This window comes from Amphibalanus amphitrite, unplaced genomic scaffold, assembly GCF_019059575.1.
Source record: "Amphibalanus amphitrite isolate SeventyFive unplaced genomic scaffold, NRLGWU_Aamphi_draft 000633F_arrow, whole genome shotgun sequence".
In the NCBI taxonomy this organism is placed as follows: Eukaryota; Metazoa; Arthropoda; class Thecostraca; order Balanomorpha; family Balanidae; genus Amphibalanus; species Amphibalanus amphitrite.
In genome coordinates this window covers 384352-404042 of record NW_024882127.1, presented here as the reverse complement: position 1 = coordinate 404042, position 19691 = coordinate 384352, and the positions used below count along the sequence as shown (strand labels likewise).

The 19691-nt window shown below is 62.7% G+C and overlaps 2 protein-coding genes across 2 annotated transcripts in view; one reads left to right on the top strand and one right to left on the bottom strand.

Moving 5' to 3' along the window:
- Positions 1 to 316: 316 nt before the first annotated feature.
- The window catches only part of LOC122363660 (hydrocephalus-inducing protein-like), a 33271-nt gene continuing 13896 nt past the window's right edge, over positions 317 to 19691 (top strand). Inside the window, exons 1-33 of the mRNA XM_043333171.1 lie at positions 317 to 358; positions 593 to 694; positions 7319 to 7469; positions 7727 to 7887; positions 8088 to 8265; positions 8519 to 8733; positions 8921 to 9084; positions 9404 to 9509; positions 9690 to 9827; positions 10068 to 10224; positions 10401 to 10522; positions 11476 to 11661; positions 11835 to 11935; positions 12068 to 12185; positions 12400 to 12542; positions 12818 to 12992; positions 13140 to 13270; positions 13398 to 13533; positions 13774 to 13941; positions 14286 to 14442; positions 14634 to 14761; positions 15006 to 15080; positions 15500 to 15655; positions 15844 to 15943; positions 16204 to 16362; positions 16659 to 16798; positions 17023 to 17117; positions 17312 to 17432; positions 17739 to 17810; positions 18002 to 18150; positions 18339 to 18528; positions 18681 to 18825; positions 19225 to 19420. Coding sequence (XP_043189106.1) covers positions 596 to 694; positions 7319 to 7469; positions 7727 to 7887; positions 8088 to 8265; positions 8519 to 8733; positions 8921 to 9084; positions 9404 to 9509; positions 9690 to 9827; positions 10068 to 10224; positions 10401 to 10522; positions 11476 to 11661; positions 11835 to 11935; positions 12068 to 12185; positions 12400 to 12542; positions 12818 to 12992; positions 13140 to 13270; positions 13398 to 13533; positions 13774 to 13941; positions 14286 to 14442; positions 14634 to 14761; positions 15006 to 15080; positions 15500 to 15655; positions 15844 to 15943; positions 16204 to 16362; positions 16659 to 16798; positions 17023 to 17117; positions 17312 to 17432; positions 17739 to 17810; positions 18002 to 18150; positions 18339 to 18528; positions 18681 to 18825; positions 19225 to 19420 — 4532 coding nt within the window. The 5' untranslated portion in view covers positions 317 to 358; positions 593 to 595. The remainder of the gene's footprint in view (positions 359 to 592; positions 695 to 7318; positions 7470 to 7726; positions 7888 to 8087; positions 8266 to 8518; positions 8734 to 8920; positions 9085 to 9403; positions 9510 to 9689; positions 9828 to 10067; positions 10225 to 10400; positions 10523 to 11475; positions 11662 to 11834; positions 11936 to 12067; positions 12186 to 12399; positions 12543 to 12817; positions 12993 to 13139; positions 13271 to 13397; positions 13534 to 13773; positions 13942 to 14285; positions 14443 to 14633; positions 14762 to 15005; positions 15081 to 15499; positions 15656 to 15843; positions 15944 to 16203; positions 16363 to 16658; positions 16799 to 17022; positions 17118 to 17311; positions 17433 to 17738; positions 17811 to 18001; positions 18151 to 18338; positions 18529 to 18680; positions 18826 to 19224; positions 19421 to 19691) is intronic.
- LOC122363670 lies at positions 1527 to 6767 on the bottom strand. The gene is made up of 2 exons (XM_043333188.1): positions 5157 to 6767; positions 1527 to 4890 (listed from the first exon to the last, which is right to left on the bottom strand). Exons 1-2 carry the CDS (start codon positions 6747 to 6749, stop codon positions 1789 to 1791), a joined length of 4695 nt encoding a protein of 1564 aa, XP_043189123.1. The 5' UTR covers positions 6750 to 6767; the 3' UTR covers positions 1527 to 1788.

Here is a 19691-nt window from a genome sequence, read left to right as displayed (position 1 = left end):
GAGAGAGAGAGAGGAGAGAGAGAGAGAGGAGAGAGAGAGAGGAGAGAGAGAGAGAGAGAGGAGGAGAGAGAGAGAGAGAGAGAGAGAGAGAGAGAGAGAGAGAGAGAGAGAGAGAGAGAGAGAGAGAGAGAGAGAGAGAGGAGAGAGAGAGAGAGGAGAGAGAGAGAGAGAGAGAGGAGAGAGAGAGAGAGAGAGAGAGAGAGAGAGAGAGAGAGAGAGAGGAAGGAGGACCGGGAGTCTGCCTGCTGGATATTGTCGACAAGGAGAGACTGGTTCCCGAGGTGACTGAGGGAGGGAGGGGACGGGAGGAGTCTGCCTGCTGGCTATTGTGGACAGGGGCAGACAGCTGGTGCCCGAGGTGAGAGGGAGGGAGGGGGGAGGGAGGGAGGGACGGTTGTGTTTAAAAGTTCTTATTTGCTAAGCTCTAAGTCGTGGCAGCTCCGGTTGTTTTTTCTTCTTTTGCTGCATCAAATACGGACGTAATTTTCATGTTTTTATCGTGTTTCTCGAACCCTGGTTCTCTGCTTTCAAATGTTATCACTCTACATTCTTTATTTCGTGATCCACCCGTTGACCCTGTTCGTGATTGCAGGGTATGCCGGCCGAAGACTCGCTCAAGTTCGGCGCCACGCAGCACAAGAGGAGCTCCAAGGGGCGCAGCCAGCGGGCTGGCAAAAACTCCACCCTCTCCAAGGTGTGTTCCTTATTTCCACATATCAGCAGTGAATGGCGAAATGCATGGGTGGTTTGACTGAGGGTGGAGCAGCCTTTACATCGCTGGTTAATATGCCTACACACGCAACACGTCATATTTTACGGTCGTTTCGTCGATTCTGTCGTGAACCCGCCGTCCGTCGTGGTTCTGTCACCGCTCGGAGCTAAGGTCGAGGGCTCGGTGCTGTCGCTGTGTTCGGGAGTGTCTGTATCGTACTTCCATTGCAGTGTGCGCCGGTGCAGTCAATTACTGTGTGTCCACCGCGGCTGCGGCTAGAGGGCTGGTGTTATTACAATGTGCCCTACTCATGCTGTCTGAACCATGGCTCTGTGTCCATGCTTGGCTACCTACTGGGTTTTGGTACGGCTATCACAAATAACACTTCAGACATTGCTGCCTTGAATTGGTGAGCGGAAAGACTTCAGCGTCATCCATGTTACGGGTTGAGACATTCAGGGCGTAGCGGGCTGCCTGTGCTCCAGTCATATTGGAAACTAGTCAATTCCGTGACTCGTGAGCTAGATTCTAGCGTTCAGTCACCACTGGGCTCCTGAACGGCTGAAGGCAGCTTAACAAGCAGACACCACCGGCACCCACTTTTCACACTGTTCGATCCTCGCATTCGAATACGTAAAGACATTTGATTTACTGGTATCCTCAGATGCTAGACCCCATACTGCCGCATGTGTTTCTTTTCCGTCCAGTCCCCCCCCCCGCCCCCAGCATTGCGCAGGGACCAATCACATACGAGTACCAGGAGTCTAACCCCATTCAATTGGCAGGAGATATCGATCAAATTCCAGAAACTACATTTGGGCCGTACTTCATTTATTGGAGGCATCGATAACTGCATGGCACGGCATAGGTGACGCCAAAATCGGCGATCGTAAAATACAACCTTATAGTGAAAACAATCATCCGCTTGATACGGCTTAGACATTCCACGTAATACAAATATAACATCTCATAAACGACTCTCCATAACAACGCCGCCGCGCCAATCTGCCCCCTGTGTCCCCGTTCCCTCCCCGTCGGCCCGGTGTCGGGACGGGCGCGCGCTGGCGGCGGCCCCGCTACGCCGCCGGCGCCGCCAGCACCAGCGCCGTCAGCCAGAGCGCAGAGCGGGCCGGCAGCCGCGCCGGCGCCGTGCTGTTGGCCTGCTCCTGGGTGCTCTCCTGACTGCTGGGCTCCTCCACGGGAGACTCGGAGTCAGAGTCTGAGTCAGAGTCAGAGTCGGAGTCGTCGGCCCGCGGCTCGGCGCTCGGCTCCGGCACGGCCTCCAGCTCGTGGTCGTGATCGTGGTCGTGTTCAGAGTCCGAGTCGGAGTCTGAGTGCGGCTCGGGCTCGGCGTGCGGTCCGTCGGTGGCGGCCGTCTCGTCTTCGGCGACGGGAGCCGGCGGCGGCGGCGGCGGGTCGGCGGCCGCGCGCGCCGAGCGCCGGCCGTGCAGCGCCCGCTCCAGGGCGTCCCGCTGAGGGGTCTTCAGACCGGGCTGGGCCAGCAGCTCGCGGGCCGACTGCGGCATCAGCTGGCGCAGCTGGTCGGCAGACAGCTCCGTGGCCAGCATGCTGGCGGCCGCGCGGCGCGCCGCCACCGGCGTCAGGCCGCGCAGCGCCTCAGCCGTCAGCGCCTTGAACTGCCAGCGGCGCAGGCCGGCCACGGCCGCGCCCACGGCGGCCACCGTCTGCTCGCTCCAGCCGGCCGTCGGGCCGAACGTGTCCACGGCCAGCTGCGCCAGCGTCTCGAGCACGCTGTCGTGCGGGCAGCCGGCCAGCCGTCCGACGGCGGCCGCCGTGTCTCGGTACAGGTGCGGCCGAGAGTCGTTGAACAGCTGCCGCAGCTGGCCGGGGCTGAAGCCGCACAGCAGGCTGCCCAGCGCGGTGACCGCCTGCGGCTCGGCGTACAGGCGCAGCCGGCTGGTGCGCGGGTCCTCGGTGACACCCAGCGTGGTGTTGACCAGCACGGCCAGCTGGTCGGGCCGCCAGTCCACGGCGCCCAGCACCGACAGCGCGTCCGTGGAGAGCGGCTGGCCGGGCGCGGCCACCAGCACCTGGCGCAGCTCGTCGGCGGACAGCGCCGCCACCAGGCCGCCCAGGTGCACCAGGTTGTCGGGCAGGATGAAGTCGCCGTTGGCCTCGCGGGCCACGTTCCACACCTCGGAGACGGAGCGGCCGCCCAGCTGCCAGTGCAGCCGGCCCAGCGCGTTCAGACAGCTCCAGAGGTCCACACGGTCGGCGTCGGCCATGCGCTGCAGCTCGTGCGGCAGCACGGCCGCCGCCGCCGGGCCCGCCGCGCGCAGGTCGTCACAGCTCAGCCGGTCGCCGGCCGAGGGGACAAAGTCGAACGGCAGCGCGTCCGGCTGCTCGGGCGCCGAGCCGTCGCCCAGCGCGGCGACCAGCTCCTCGACCAGCACCTCGGCGCGGCCGCGCACCTGGTCCGGCACGCTGCTGCTGCGCACCGCCGTCATCAGGTCCTGGCCGAGCTGCCGCAGGTCGCGCGCCGACACCGGCGGCGGCACGCTGCGGCGCGCGCGCGGCTGCGGGTAGCCGACCACGCCGGCCAGCCGGGCCACCTCGAACAGCAGCCGCAGGTCGAGCGCCGTGTCGTTGAGCTCGCGGCACGCCTCCAGGAAGGTGAGCGGCCGGCCGGCGCGGCGCCCCATCACGTCCGGCAGTGGCTGAAACAGCGCCGCGTTGTGGTCGTCCACGGCCAGTCGGAGGTCCTCGCGGCGCACCCGGCCGCGCTCGGTAGCGTTCAGCGCGAAGATCCAGCCGCCCAGGTAGTAGGGAGTGGACATGTTCCAGGCGGCGGCCGGTCCGAAGGCGCGCCCCACCAGGGCGGCCCAGGCGCGGTGCGGCCGGCACACCAGCCGCTCAGAGCCTGAGCGCAGCGTGTAGATCCACTCCCTGAAGGCCTCGGGCGCGATCTGCGGGATCGTGTCGGCGTCGAGGAAGTGCAGCAGCTGGTTCAGCTGCGCCACGTGCTCGAACGTCAGCGTGGTGGCGTTGGTGACGTTGAGGTCGTGCAGCATCTGGCGGGCCACCCAGCGGAACTGGTCCTCGTTGCGCTGCACAGACAGGTGGGTGGCGATGTCGGGCCAGGTCAGCCGGCCGATCTTCAGCCAGGCGGCCAGCCGCGCCTCCGGCGAGAGCGCCAGCAGGTAGTGGCGCGGCAGCAGCAGCAGCACGCAGGCCGGCAGCGCGCGCACCTCCAGAGCAGACATCCGGTACAGCGGCGCGTCCTCCAGGGCCGGCAGTGCCAGCCGGCCGGCGTCGATCTCGTTGGCGCTGCGCTCGATGGCGTGACGGACCTGCAGGTACTGCACCAGCCGCTGCTGCAGGCACACACAGAGCGGCAGTGGCAGGTGCGGCCGGCCGGTGGCCCGCAGATGGCGCTCGTACGCCTCGGCGACCGGCGGCAGGTCCAGTGGCGTCACGGCGGCCACGTCTGTGCAGCTCAGGCCGCTCAGGTAGACCCAGGGTCCGTGCGGTGGCCGGCGCCGGCCCGGCCGGCGGCCCAGCAGGCTCTCCGTGCTCCAGAGGCCGCCGGCGGCCGCCCGGTAGTGGGCCAGCACCTGCGCCAGCAGCGGGCGCGGGTACTCGGCGGCCCGCCGCAGCAGCTCGGGGCCTTCCAGGCGCAGCGCCAGCTCCTCCATCCGCGAGATGACGGCGGGCACCAGGAGCGCCGTGTCCTCCGGTCCGGCCAGCGCCCACAGCTGTGAGCTGCCGGCCACCAGGGGCGCCGCCACGCCGCGGCCGCGGCGCAGCAGCTGCCGCACCGCCTCCAGCAGCTCGGCCTGCTTGCCGGGCAGCATGTGGTCGGCGGCGGGCACCAGCTGCGCCAGCGCGGCGGCGTCCAGCAGGCCGCGCAGCCGCAGGTAGGTCAGCGTGCCGTCCGTCAGACTGCCCAGCAGCTCGGCCGGCACGCCGCGCAGGCAGCCCGGGCACAGCCGGTCCTCGCTCAGCATGAACGTCGACATGAGCACGCGGCGCGTCATGGGCTCCAGGCGCGGCGACGAGATGGCGGCCAGCTGGGCGGCCGTCAGCCGCAGTCGCCGCTCCACCAGCCGGTTGTACACGTCGGACAGCGGCAGCGTGTAGAAGAACGGCCCCAGCCGGGCCAGCTGCTCGGCCGAGAAGTTACCGCTGCTCAGCTCAGAGTCTAGCATCAGACGGAACTGCCGAGAGCGGGACACGCACGCGGGTCAGAGCCAGAGCCGTGGTTAGGTTCGGACTGTTCGGTGTTACGTCATTTCTGCACGGACAGGCTCCGCCAGGTCTCAATGCCAGGTTTCTCACGCTAGAATAAAATTAGTAAGAAGAAACATTTGGTGATTGCAATTTCAAAGGAAAGAAATTGATGTAAGACATTTAAAAAATGGAAGCTTAAACAGTGAAACAATTCAGCGTAGACCCGGCTAGCCGCGCAGGGCGGCTGGCGTACCTGCAGGTGTGTGGCGTACTGGCCGCTCTGCTCCCGGTCGTCCACCAGCCACGGCGCCAGCGCCAGCAGCTGGTGGCGCAGCCGGCCCAGCTGGCGCACGTGCTGCGGCTGCAGGTGGCGCAGCAGCTCGTACAGCGTCCCCGCCGCCGTCAGGTTCTCGGCGGCCTCCAGCTGGCCGGCGATCACCGGCTGCGCCTGCGCCCGGTCCAGGCTGGCGAACGACAGCTCGGCGCCGGCGGCCAGCTGGCGCCGCTCGCCCAGCTGTCGCAGCTCCTCGGGCAGCGCGCCGGCCAGCAGCGGCGACAGCTCCGACAGCGCCTCGGCAGACCAGCCGGCCAGCGGGCCGCGCCGCTCCAGCGCCTTCTGCAGCCAGCGGCGCACGTAGGGTCCCAGCGGCGGACCGCCGCCGGCCGCCGGCCGCCACAGGCCCTGGCAGCTCTGTACCAGATCGGCCACAGTGTCCGAGTGGAGAGCCAGCAGCGCCGGCAGCGCCACGTGCGCCAGCAGCTCGCACCGGTGCGCCGTCAGCACGCTGATGTGGGTGGCAGACCAGGCGGCCCGCTCGGCCGGCCAGTGGCGTCCGACGGCGTGCGCCAGGGCGGCCAGCTCGGCCGGCGCCAGCGGCCGCTGCAGCAGGCTGTGCACCAGCGTCTCCAGCTCGGCGTCCGTCATGTTGTCGGCGCAGGCGGCCGCCAGCGCGCCCGTCACAGTCACGTCGCCAGCGTGCTCCACCGTGACGGCCGTCACCGTGCGCGCCGGCAGCTGCGCGGCCGCCGGCGCCGGCAGCGTGCGCAGCAGCTCGTCGGGTGTGCGCAGCAGCTGCCGCAGGCTGGCCTCGGCCACGGGGAACGTCACCTGCACCAGGTCGGGCGGAGCGTCCGGCCGGGGGCCGTACACCGGCAGCAGGGAGACCGTCTCGGCCGGGTCCAGCCGGCTGACCGGCGCCACCGCCAGCTCGTCGCCGCCAGACAGCGAGAGCCGCCACAGGCCGGTGTCGTTGCCGGCCTTGCGCGCCTCCTCGATCAGCTCCCAGAGCGAGGGCAGGGCGAACTGGTGCAGCGGGCCGACCACCACCGGCGGAGGCGGCGACTGCGGCTCCCCCTCTCCCTCCTCAGAACCGCCCGCCTCCACCAGCGCCTCGGACCTCCGGCCCTGGACGCCGCCGCCGCCGCGGCCGCGCAGCATCGCCTCCCGCGAGGCGATCTCGTCCGCCTCGCGGTGCACGTCGAAGCCGTCCGCGTCCCGCCAGCCGTCGGCGATGCCGGTCAGGTAGCTGGCCAGCTGGTCGTAGCGCTTCATGCCGGGCATGCTGCCGAGCGCCTCCACCATGCGCTCCAGACTCTGGGTGCTGCAGAGCCGCAGCGTCAGCTGCAGTTCCTCCGGCAGCCGGTAGAACGCCTCGCGGAACCAGAGTGGCTGCTCCTCCAGCGTCTCGGTGAATCCCGCCGGCCCCGGCAGACGGTCCACCTGGCGCATCACGAAACTGGTCTCGGCAGTTTTGGACACGGGCGCCACGGCGGCACATATCAGCAACAGCAGCAGCGGCCGGGCCCGGCCCGGAGAGCCCCTCACAGCTCGCCCGTCCGCCGCCATCACAACACGAGTTCGAGAGCCGACTGCGCGCCGGCCGGCCGGCCGCCCGGCCGCCGGCTCCGTCCCCACACCGCCCCGGGCAACGCCGCCGTCCCAGGTCGCTGATTGGCTGACCGGTCACAGCCGGTCACGTGACCTGAGCGGCCGGGCCCCGCGCCAGCTGGGGTGAGACCCGCGGAATTTACCGAGCTTTGAAATCCGGGTGACAAAAATCGATGTTCAATATGAATTCAGAACATAGCTTATCTGCGAATTATGATTGGCTCTCTACAGAGCAAGTCTATAATGTCGATGGATTTCGTTCTATCTACAGGGTAGCCGAGACCAGTCGAAATATTAGCTGTAACGGAAATACTTTTTTGGCCGCAGTTACACGTATTTTGAAGTTTGTTTCAAAGAAATAAATTGCATTTGAATTGTAGGTGTTGAGGCAGTTTACTATCGGCAACTGGCAGAGACCCTCCCTTTTCTTCCGGCGCTTAGCCGTTTTCTCCCAGCCCGTCTGTCTTCTCGTCTCCCGGGACCGCCCTCCCCAGTCCCCTCTGACCTCCCTCCCCCCCCCTCCCCAGCGGGCCACCACGGTGGACGAGTTCCGGGTGCCCACCGACCTGGGGGTGACGCACGTGCTGCTCAGCGGCGCGCTCGACTGCCGCTGCTGCTACCGGCTGCTGGTCGAGAGCGGCGTGCTGCCCAGCCCCAGCAGCGTCCGAGACGACATGGGTCAGTGCCGCGGCCGCCCGGCGGCATCAGTCGTAAATTTCTTAATAAATGTGTGCTATAGAGCATTTATTTTAGCGTACTTATTTCCTTGTTTATGGAGGCAAACAGTCTGCTTGATCTGTAATGAATTGCCACAGGAGGGTGTTAACCCTCTCCTGTAGTATACCGAACACCTCAGTAGCCGCCTGCCTTCCAGTCGCTCATCCCCGTCTCTGCTCGCTCTGTATGACCCGTCCCCGTTCCCCTCCCGTCCGTAGGCCAGGGCTCGGAGGGCCCGCCGCTGACGCCCTGCAGGACGTTCACCGTTCTGAAGCGGCCGCCGCTGCGCGCCCTGCCAGAGACGACCGAGCCCGTGTTCACGTTCCGACTGGACGACGCCGAGAGGGCCGCCATCGCCGAGGCGGCCGCAGCCGAAAAGGTGCGGCGGGCTTATCAGCGCAGAGGGACCCGAGCTGCGGAGATCGGTTTGTTGAGATAACGGATAGAGATATAGTATTATCAGAGCGCGTCCGCTTCTTTGCACTACTGGTTACCCGCCATTGGCGGCATATCTCGTCCCGTCTCGGTGTAAATGCCCTGGCGTTCCGTCCGTGACCTTTTCCCCGTGTCCCCACACAGGAGGAGAAGGCGCAGCGGATCACGCCCGAGAAGTCGCCGCCGCCCAAACGGCGCGGCCAGCGGCGACTGAAGGGGAAGCGGCGCAGCGACCCGTCGCTGGCCGCCGACCAGCGCACCGGCGGCTCCATGGGCGGCGAGTGTGACACGGACCTGGCCACGGCCATCCGACAGGCGCTCCGTGAGTGAACGGGGAGGGGGGAGGGGAAGTGTGACACGGACCTGGCCACGGCCATCCGGCAGGCGCTCCGTGAGTGAACGGGGGAGGGAGGGAGGAGAGGGAGCCCTGTGACTGGACCGGGATGGGGAGGGAGAGAAATTGAAACCGGAGAGTGTATGACCTGACCTGACCCGACCCGTTGTCTCTGTCAGACCGTGACGACCCGGTGGTCTCCGGCTACCGCTGGGTGGTGTATGACCTGACCTGTTGTCAGACCGCGACGACCCGGTGGTCTCCGGCCACCGGTGGGTGGTGCCCGCGGAGGGCGAGCTCACGCTGGTGGTGCACTTCGAGGTGAACCGGCCGGGCCGGTACCAGGCGCGCCTGCAGCTGGAGACGGCCGGCACCCGGCGCCGATACACCCTCGAGTGCTCCGGCAGCTGCGTGCTGCCGCTCATCAACAGGAAAATCAAAACGCTCTACGCCAAGGTGGGAACGCTCTACGCGAAAGGACGCTTATGGGCGCTGCTGTTTGATTTGTTGACATAACACCTAACGTCAATGCCAATCACTGGGGCATACCTATTTCTTCTGTCAGTTTGTCTGCTGTCCGATCCGCTGTTTCGTTCCTCAATACCGTTGACCCGCTGCCGTACCGTCCGACCCGCGCGCTCAGGTGCCGATGCGCTCGGAGGACTACGGCACCGAGCACGGCGTGGCGTTTATCCGCGGCACGCGCACACTCTCGTTCGGCCCACTGCCGGTGGTGAAGCCGGCGGCCAAACAGCAGCCGCAGGTGGCGCGTCACAACTCGGCGTCAGTCACCGGGCCGCCCTCAGTGTCAGTACGAGTATATACCTACAGCAAGTGTCATATTACCAGTGTCAGTGCAGCCAGTGTCATATTACCAGTGTCAGTACAGCCAGTGTCATATTACCAGTGTCAGTGTCACTGGACAAAGCTACCGATTGTATATAAACGTTACTAGCGCCGAGTAATTGCTTTCTCGTATGTTACATCTGCTTTCACACCCCCGTGGCCAAGTTTTCTTTGCTCGGCCGTCCTATGTGCACAGTGCCAGTTGCGCTGTCCCGGTGCCCGTACAAGCGGCTGCAGATATGGACTGACGCTCCATCCCGTGTCCACTGTCCATTCCTAGGCCCCACGGCCACCAGGCCGAAATCACCATGGAGAACATCTCGCCGCTGCCCGTCGAGATCACCTTCCACCTCTTCAACGACACGTTCAAGGTGCCGCCCTTCCAGGTGGGTGGCTAGTACCGCGGCCATATGACTGTCGGGGTGTCTGAGAGGCACCAGCTCAATGCTGTAGGACGTTGGTCCTAGGATGCACAGCGCAGTATGTCGTCGAAGTTATGCCGGTTAGCAATTATTGAGTCAGATTGTTGATGTTCGTCTATAAGGTGTGTGCTATCCCTCCGGCAGCTGTGGCCGATGAGCCTGTCTCTGGCGCCCGGTGAGAAGGACTACCTGCAGGTGATGGCGCTGCCGCCGGCGCCGCAGCCCTACGAGGACATGCTCATCGGATGCGTCAAGGACAACCCCGACCCCTGGATCACAAAGGTAATACACACTGACCATTGGATCACATGATTATTACATTGACCCCGACCCCTGGATCACAAAGGTACAGAGGCACAGAAACATTGCGCACATTTTCCTAAGTGTCATCGACTCTTATTTTAATTCACCCGATATAGTTGGTTTCTCTCGGCTCTCCGTCCGTCGCGGCCCAGCAGATGCTATTGACACATGTGTGTATGACCGGCCACTGACTGACGCCCCCCCCCCCCCCTCCGTCAGCTGACGTGTGTGGGCGCCAAGCCGGAGGTGCACGTGGACAAACGTCAGCTGACGTTCGACCGGGTGCTGCTGCTGCGCCGCGAGACGCGCCGGCTGGTGCTCACCAACCGCTCCCTGATTCCGCTCCAGTTCAGAGTGGTGGACACTGAACAGCTCGGTGAGGACCGGGACCAGACGGCAGGATGGGGCGGGATAGGTGCCACGCTAGGTCAGAGGTGTCTCGTATTTTTTTATATCTGCTATAATATCACTGAGACCTCCGTACTGACACGGTTTGTGCGCTTGCTCAGCCGAGTGCTGAGCTGTCGGTATAACTGCCGTTCCGTTCGGCAGGCGAGGGGTTCACGTTCCGGCCCAAAGAAGGGACGCTGATGCCGCTCGGGGTGTCTGACATCGAGGTCGAGTTCTCCCCCATCCGGCCCTGCCTCTACCACAACAAAAAGATCAAACTCGAGGTAGGAGAATCGTGTGCAGTGGGAAATCGTTTTTGTAGTTAACAGTTCTGCGCTTTCATTAACCTATTTCGTGCCTACATTTTACTTTATTCTATATTCTGCTGAAAGATCATTGTGACAAATTCAGCATGATTTTATTACTTTAAGTCGTTTTTTACAAGTTCCACGGAGCGCACATATCGTCGATAGTCTCAAGTGTTTTGCTCGTGATTATACGCGTCGAAGTGTAATAAGCTTATTCTAAGTGGTACCTAGCATTATTCATCATGTACCGAATGCTGCCGCCGCTCGCAGTGGCGCGGTGACTCGCTCTGCGCAGTGCCACGGCTCGCTGCGGCCGGTCCCGCCGCCCCTGGTCCACTATGTCCCACCTGCTGCCCCGGTGTCGGGTGCGCCCCTCCCGGGACCCGCTGTCCGCCCCGCGGTCTGCCGGCGGAGTCCGCGCCGTCCGCTCGACAGACCGGCCGCCGTCCGTCCGCCCGCCGCGGGACGGATCCGCTCCGGCCGGGGGACCGCCGGCCGCGGGGGACGGGGCGGGGCGGGGGGATGTGGCCGCAGGGGACGGGGCGGGACAAGGGGATGGGGTCGCTGTGGTGAAGGGCAGGTGTGTGTCCGCCGGTGACAGCGGCGGCTCCAAGGACAGCCCGCGTCTCCCGCTGTCAGAGACAGCTCACGGCCTGGCGGACCGTCCGCGGAGGCCGTCCGGGGTGCGGCCCGGCGGCGCGGGTCAGCAGCTCGCCCATCACCCGGGGACCACCTTTCTGGACGTCACCACCGCCATCGCCTTCGGACCGGCGCCACTCTACCGTCCGCCCGTCCCCACCCGCAGTCGGCGTCATCGCCCGCCCGCCGCCCCCGCCGCCGGCCGCGCTGAGCTCACCCGGCCGGCCGGCCCCCCTCCGGCCACGGCGGCCGGCGCTGATCGCTCGCCGCTGCCGTTTGTGCGCTGTCAGATCACCGAACACTTCGAGGAGCCGGCGGCCGACGACGGGACGACGGCCGGCGGCTCTGGCAGCGACAACAGCGCGACCACCTCGTCTCCGCGCAGTCCGCGCACCACGCTGGGCATCCTGCAGTCAGAGACCATCACCGTGTCGGCGGAGGGATTCGATGTGGCCGTCGACCTCATGTTCCCAAAGGTAGGGCTGGGAGGGCCGCGGGTCTAGTCGGTCGGTGGACGTAGTTGTAGTGTAGCCTTTGGCGATGATTTGTGGTCTGATTGAAATCTGAACATAACGTTAAAATGCTGAAGTTTGCTATTGAGAACGTCAGCCAGTTTTCGACATGCCCTCTGAGCTCTCAATGTCGGCAGGGTCTGGCGACCGGAGTGGACTTTGGAACGATCAAGGTGAAGGAAGAGAGCAAGCAGACCTTCACTATCAAGAACAAAGGAAAATATGAAATTATGTTCAAGTAAGACGGCACTCAATGAATAATGACCATTTCGGGGTAGCCGCGGACTGAGCGAGCTCATTTGTTTTGTTTCGCCGTCCTTTGGTTATGTTGCCCGCTATAATTAACTCTAACCCGCGTGTCTCCTGTCAGGGCGTGGCTGGAAGACCCGGAACCGGTGCCCAAGGGGGCCAAGTCGCTCACCCACGGCTTCCACATCAGTCCCGACAGAGGAATCCTGCACCCGCACGAGCGGCCGCTTAACATCCAGGTACGCCTTAAACATACTTCCTCACATACCCATTCATTTGGTTTTGGCTTTGTACGGTAAATTTAGTTTGGATATGCAGATTGGTAAAGTTAGGTTTAAAGCAGACACACACAGCCGGACGCGCCTTCCGTCTAGAGTCGGCCCGCGTCTCTCAGCTCCGCGCTCCTGTAAAGTCCGCAGTCTGACGATGTGCCCCGCGCCGCCGCCCCTCCAGATGTGGTTCAGCACCGACTCCGAGATCTGGATCAAGAAATCGCAGATGCTGCGCGTGCAGATCCTCGACTTCCACAAGAAGGAGGAGGGTGAGGTTATCGCGCTCATCCCCGTCTGCGTCAGCGTGCGGGCGCTCTTCTGCAAGTGAGTGCGGTGATCGGGTGGATGGGCTTTCAGGTGACTGGCTAGAAAAGAGAGTCTTATCCCGCTTCATTTGAAGCATAACTTGTGTTCGTCTTATGCTGTTGCATGATATTCAAGCTAAGGGTGCAACTCGTCATGCTTGAATATTTCCTGGCTGACGTTAGACATAATGTCGCTGGGTGTCTATGAATTTGCGTCTCTGAGTTCGATGACGGTTCGACCCTGGCACAGCCGCCGGTATTATCCACCGTCTGATGATCGCGCTCCGTTCGCAGGTACTCTGTGACGCCTAGTCACGAGCTGCATCTGGGACACTTCCCGGTGGCCGTCCGCAAGACGGGCTTCTTCGTCATCAAGAACGACGGCAAGTTCGACTTCAGCTACCACATCGTCAGGAAGAATGTGGAGCCCACCGCCGGAGGGCACGACTCGCCGCAGGCCAAAAAACGGGTGCGTCCCGCCGGCTTATCTTTTCGAATGTGGTAGCTGGTATAGCATGTTGCAACTTTCGACGCCATTCTGGTCGATTTAGTTTCAGTCTCGTGTTCGTCATGCCGTTATTTGACCTCTGACCGGCCCTCCTTTCCCCCTGATCAGGGTCGCACGTCGGGCGGTAAGGGCGGCTCGTCGAGCAGCAAGTCGACCAGCCAGGAGAACACGGCCGGACCCATCTCGACGGCGTCCGTGGTGCAGAAGCTGGGCGGCGGACAGAGCAGCAAGGGCGGCGGGTGAGTCGGAGCCGAGAGGGAGATGGCGGAGACGGGGGTCTCTGCTCCCAGCCCTGCCCGTCCTGACCGCTCTCCCCTAGTTCCCGTCCTATCCTGACCTGTCACCCCGCTCCATCGGACCGCCCAGCAGCACCGAGGCGCGGGCCATGAAGCTGACGGCGGGCATTTACACGCTGCAGCCGGCCATGGGCACGATCCCGGTCAGCTCTCAGGCAGTCGTCAACGTGGAGGCCGTCTCCAGCGAGCCCATCTCCGACGTCCAGGTGCCGGCGGGGAGCGGGTCTGGGGTGGAGGGGGGGGGTACACGGTGTGGTGTCTCGAACATACGGGTAAAGGTGATGGGACAGGACGTGCCAATTACTCCACAGGCGGCTCAATTCTGGGAACTGTGTGTTCATTTGATGGTCACCGCGACTACCCTGAAGTGCTATCATCCATCCGTCCCTCCATCTGTCCGTAATCCGCCCACTCATCCATCCTCTCCCCCGTTCCCCCGCGGTCAGGAGCTGGTGATCCGCATCTCGGACGCCGGGGACGGAGTCGGCATCCCGTTCCGACTTCTGGGCAACGTCACCACGGCCAGCATCCGCGACCAGGACGGCGGCATCGTCAGCATCTTCGAGGAGCACGCCGTGGTCGACTCGCTGAAGAGCTACCGGCCCGGCAGCCAGGTGTGGACGGGGCGGCCGGGCCGAGCGACGGAGACGGCAGAGGGGTGGGATGGTGGGACAGTGTTCACCGTAAAAACGAATATTGTTTGGCACGCGTTTTCACATTGTTGCGGTTTTATGTGCCCTCTGACCTCCACCCCTGACCCACCGCACGGCGCCGCAACTGACTGTCCAGTGTCCAGCAGAGAGCCCTCTGACCTCCACCCTGACCCGGGCGCTGCAGCTGACTGTCCAGTGTCCAGCAGAGAGCCCCCTGACCTCCACCCTGACCCGGGCGCTGCAGCTGACTGTCCAGTGTCCAGCAGAGAGCCCTCTGACCTCCACCCTGACCCGCGGCGCTGCAGCTGAAGGCGCCGCCGGGCGGTGTGTACGGCCGCGCCGAGAACCGCTTCCAGCTGAGCCCCACGCTGCTCGGAGACTCTGCCAGGGTGTCGTTCAAGGTGCACAACACCAGCATGGTGCCCGTCGACGTGGTGATCGCCGTCAAACAGCCGGGACCCGGTGAGGGAGCGCGGAGAGGGAGGGATATAGGGAGAGAGGGTTGTTTGCCAATATCGACGTTTTAAGTCGTTCTGATATTTTTCGTCAATTACCGTGTTGGCAATATTTGTAATCTTACTGATGGTGTTCAGTTCATCGATTGTCCGTAGCTTTATCAGTTAATTTGCATCGTCTCCGTCCCCCTTCACCAGCGACGACGGCCAAGTCAAAGGCGGTCTCGGAGACAGGGAAGCTGTTCGACGTCAGCCCCACCCGGGCCAACATCTCCGTCCACGGCTTCATCACCGTCACCGTCACGTTCACGCCCAACGCGCTGCAGGTACGGACTCCGCCGCCACCTCTGACGGTACGGACGGTATATCGGTCCGTGGGATCACCTGTCCCGCGGCGGCTGTGGACCGGGTCTGGGTAGATTGCGCCGCAGTGCCGCCCTGCTCGCCGGCACAGTATCGTGCGACGGAAGGACGGTGCCGCGGCTCTCTACCGGAGATGAACGTGCCCTTTGTTCTCTAGTCGTATATCCTCTCCACTGTGGTTTACGTTATCTTCGCCCTCCTTTTCAGACGTTCGTCAACGTGGTGGACATTCAGGTGGAGGAGCCGACCGGCGTCGACCGCAGCAAGGGCATCTCGTTCGAGGTGGGTCGCTCAGCTCTGTCGTAATTGGAGCTCATGCTGCCTAGACGTCAACCCCTAATAAAATGCCCGTATCTGGTATTACTTTGTTCGCCGCGCTGGGTTACTGGACGATTCGTTGTCCAGTAAAGCCAGTTGCCACACACCGTGATCGACCCGGGCTGCCTCTTCTGTCTGTGCTTCGTCGAATCACAGACGACGGTTCTTCTCGTTTCGCCGTGAGCTGTGTCTGTGATAACCGTCTACTGACATGGTGATCGGGGGCACGCTGTCGTCTCTGCTGACTGTTTGGACCCCGCCTCCTCGGGTGGCGACTGGGGAATGTATGTCTCTTCTGACTCCGACTGTCGTGTCAGGTGTGCGGCGAGGGCACGCGGCTGCCGCTGCCGTGTGCTCTGACTGTACTGTCCTCTCCCTATCAGGTGTCCGGCGAGGGCACGCTGCCGCTGCTGGACGTCCTGGAGCCGTCGGAGGTGACGCGCCAGCAGGAGCCGCTGCTGCACTTCCTCTCCACGCGACTGGGAGACAGCGCCGCCGGCACCGTCCGACTCCGCAACGCCGGCCTCGTCGAGTGCATGGTGAGCGCGACCGGCAGTGGTGGCGGGCGGTGGAGGGACAGTTGTGGCAAATTGAATACACTGACGGGGTAGCAGTTGTGAATCGTATCCATGCCTACATCGTGTCCCGTTATCTGCCGTGCAGTGTGGTCTGCACCTTTGTGCGTGTTCGGGTAGACATGTTCGGGTAACTGTAACCGTGTCCCCAGGTGGACCTGCTGCTGGCTGAGGGCCGGGACCTGTTCAGCGTCGTCCCGGACGAGCGGACGCTCCAGTACAGCATCAACGGAGAGCGGCAGGGCATGATCAGTGAGTGGCCGCGGCAGGGTATGGGGCATGATCAGTGAGTGGCCGCGCCCCTCGGCCGACGCTCCGCCGGTACGGCGCTCGTGTATCACGTCATCACAATGTCCAGTTGTTTAGCTGCTGTCGATGTTCCCACCATCCCAGCCAGCTGCTTCAACGGGACCGTTTCCACCGACATCACCATGACGTTTATGACCCGCGTTCGCCGACCTCGCCCGTCCGTTGCACCTACCGTCCGGCTGACCCACTGACCGCTCCGCCAGGTTCTAACGAGTACGTTCTGGGCACGCTGTGTCTGCCGGCCGGCGCCGAGGCCGTGCTGGCCGTCACCTTCTGCCCGCGCCAGGTGGGCCGCTGCTCGGGCCTGCTGCTGCTCAGCGTCAACTACAACGCGTACCAGCGACAGGCCATACGGCTCGACGGTACGGACACGCGGCGGAAGAGGAAAGGGGGACGGGGGACAGTAATTCTCCAGGGCTGGGAAAGGTTGCCTCATGGATATGCGCGTCTCGATAAACCGTCTAAAATCGTTGGATTGTCAGGGAATGGATGTCACAAGGAACGACCCCTAAGCTCATCGCTGGCCTCAACGATCTAAATAACCTGCCATACTCTTTTCATTTGCATGACAGTTTCTGATTGTTAGGTGATCGATATGACTACACCAATATAACTAATGTCGGCGGCCGTTTCACAAACTCGTCCTGTCCTCCACCAGGTCACGGTTACAACAGCGGCGTGCTGGTGCACGGCCTGCCGGTGAGCCACTACGTGCCGCCGCCGCCGCCCCCGCCCCCGCCCAAGAGCCAGAAGGAGGAGCCGCCGCCGCAGTTCGTCCTCGGCAGCGACATGCCCCAGGTTCGGAGGGAAACGGCGAAACGCGGCTCTGCAGCAATGAAATGACACTAATAGCTATTGTAATTTATCCGTGTGTGCTTCAAATGGGCCGATATTGTTACTTGTAGACAACGTAAACCTTTGTGAAGAGCTATTTATCGTTAAATGTATTTTTTAATCGATAAATAACTCGACGTCCCCTCTCCCAAAACCAGCTGACTTGGTCCCGTTCTTCCCCTCCACAGCTGCAGTATACGCTGGAGTTTGTCTCATGCTACATTGGAGTGGCGTACAATCGCCAATTCCGGATGGAGAACTGCTCCGATAACTCCCGCTACAGGTAATACTTCGGGACGTCTGTAAAAACTCGGAGCTTCAATGTATGTGTGGGATGACAGTTCCCATTCGAATGGGGATTCCTTTTGGCGTAAGGACGCACAATACGAACAGCTATCCATTCTACTTGTCAACTTGTTTAGTGTGTAATTGTAACGCGCCGTTATGTAACTCACCGCCGCCCTGCTGTGCCGCCAGGTTCGAGTGGCACAACTCTCAGTACCTGACCTTCTCCCCTGCCTTCGGCCACCTGGCTCCCAGAGAAATCAAAACAATCACCGTCACCTTTGTCGCCAACGAGGCCATCAACTTCGAGAAGGTGACTCGGCGCCGTCCGAATCGGCATCCGCCGGCCGGCCCATGACCAGTGACCACCCAACAAACCCGTGACTTTGCTGTCTGTGCTGCCTGACCGTCGAATGGAATACATCTAGGGTATATTGAAATTATTTAACGTTATCCATGCTAGCCTGGTTTCTATAGACCTGTGCTGTCTTACTCAGAACCTAAATGCGCTCGACTGAGACGGCGCAAGCACCTTTCCGGTAAAGCATGTTAGCGGCTTGCTGTTGTCAAAACTTTGTTGTCTGCAGTGCTGACAGTTCTGCATGGTCCGCCGTTTCAGGTCGTGAAGCCGTCAGTGGACGTACCGCCGCCGACCACCAAACGCGGAAAGGCCAAAGTAGAACCGGCAAAGGTGAGAATATCAATAACGCTGCGGGGCTCTCTGTTATCAGAGAAGGTTGTGTTGACTGTGCCAACACAGACTGCTGAGACCAAACGCAACTTATTCATCTGTAGTAATGCGGGCTAATGACTGTTAACTTTCCGTGGCGAGCGGAACACAATTCTGTGTTCTATGGTGACGGATTCCATTGTCCGCGGCAGCCGGAGCACTCTGTCTCCTGCGTGGTGACGGCCATAGCGTACCCGGGCGAGCTGGACCAGCAGCACCAGCAGCCGGAGACGGGCTCCAGCTGGGACGAGCGGAGCCGTACCATGCAGCTGGTGCCGGCCGAGCCGAGCGACAGCGCCAGGTCGGTACGGATGGCACAGCAGGCTGGCACTAATGGGAACTAACGCGTCCCTGACCAGTATTTAGATCACGTCGGGTGCACGGGATTGGCTATTGTGTCTTTGGAATTATAATGGTTTGTGTGTATGCTGACGTACCGGATCCAGCCGTCCGTGGCTGACGTGCCCCCTCTCCACCTATACCGCCCAGCCGGCCGGAGGAGGCGGACCGGCCGGCCGAGACGGTGTCGCGCCTGCTGCCGGAGCGCGAGCCGGCCTTCGAGGAGCTGGCGCCGGCGCCGGCGCTGCGCCTGGACGTGCCGGCCGTACTGCAGACGGACCTAGCGCGCGTCAGGTTCACCGGCGGCGCCGTCTCATTCGACGACACGTTCATGTTCCAGGTGGGCCGCCCGGCGGACGGACGGGGTGGGGGACGGTGTGTGCAGCGGGCTGGCTGTGACTTGTAGAGGATTCACCCTATAGAACTAGGTGGCGGGTCCGCCTGTCTCCAGTCTGGCGCCGTCCGTGTGTGACGGTCCGTGTGTACATACAGGCGCGGACCGAAGAGGTGACCCTGGAGAACATCGGCCTGGCCGAGGTGCGTTACTCCTGGAGTCTGGAGTTCGTGCCGCCGTCGGCGCGGCCCGTCTCGGCCGAGACCCAGGTGTACAGCGGCGAGCTCGACTCACAGACGTCCGGTGAGCGAGAGCGGGGTCCGCTCGGGAAGTGAAGGAAGACGTACGCCCGAGTACAATTAGCCGCAACTGTGCATGTAGGTGTTTCATTCGTTCCATTACTGCATGTCTGCGATAGGACGAATCGTTCTTGTAATCCCTTTAAGCAAAACTCTTATATCACATATTAATCTGTCCGTCTCTTCATGTCGTCTTTAACCCCGTCTCTTCATGAATCCCCTCTCATCCCCTCAACCCTGCTCCCCTGCTCTCAGTGGCGGGCTCGGAGCGCTCGGACAGCGGCGCCAGTCTGTGCCGTCCACTGAGTCCCTCCCCTGCTCCCCTGCTCCCAGTGGCGGGCTCGGAGCGCTCGGACAGCGGCGCCAGTCTGTGCCGTCCACTGAGTCCCTCCCCTGCTCTCAGTGGCGGGCTCGCAGCGCTCGGACAGCGGCGCCAGCTTCCTGCAGCTGATGACGCGCCGCATCTCGGAGCTGGCCGACTACGTGCCGTTCACCATCGCGCCGGCGTCCGGCACCGTGCCGCCCGGACAGGCGGTCACCTTCACCGTCCGGTTCGCGCCGCTCGACATACTCGAGTACTCGGGCACGCTCAAGTGCAGGTGGGCTGAATACAGGGGCGGCTGGGACTGCGGGGCGATCTTGGGATGGGCAAATGCAGTGCGACATTGCTGATCAGTGACCCCATTCCTCACACACGCATTCCTCGCTATAATTCGATGGTATGTACAAGAGTGAGAACTAAATATCAGCTGTCTCATCCATCTCCTGCGCTGTCCCGCCGTCTCCCGGTTCTCAGAAACCCGTGCCTGAGTTAAGACATATCCTCTGCTTCGCCATTGACCTGCCCTGTCCCTAGTATCCTGTACCTGT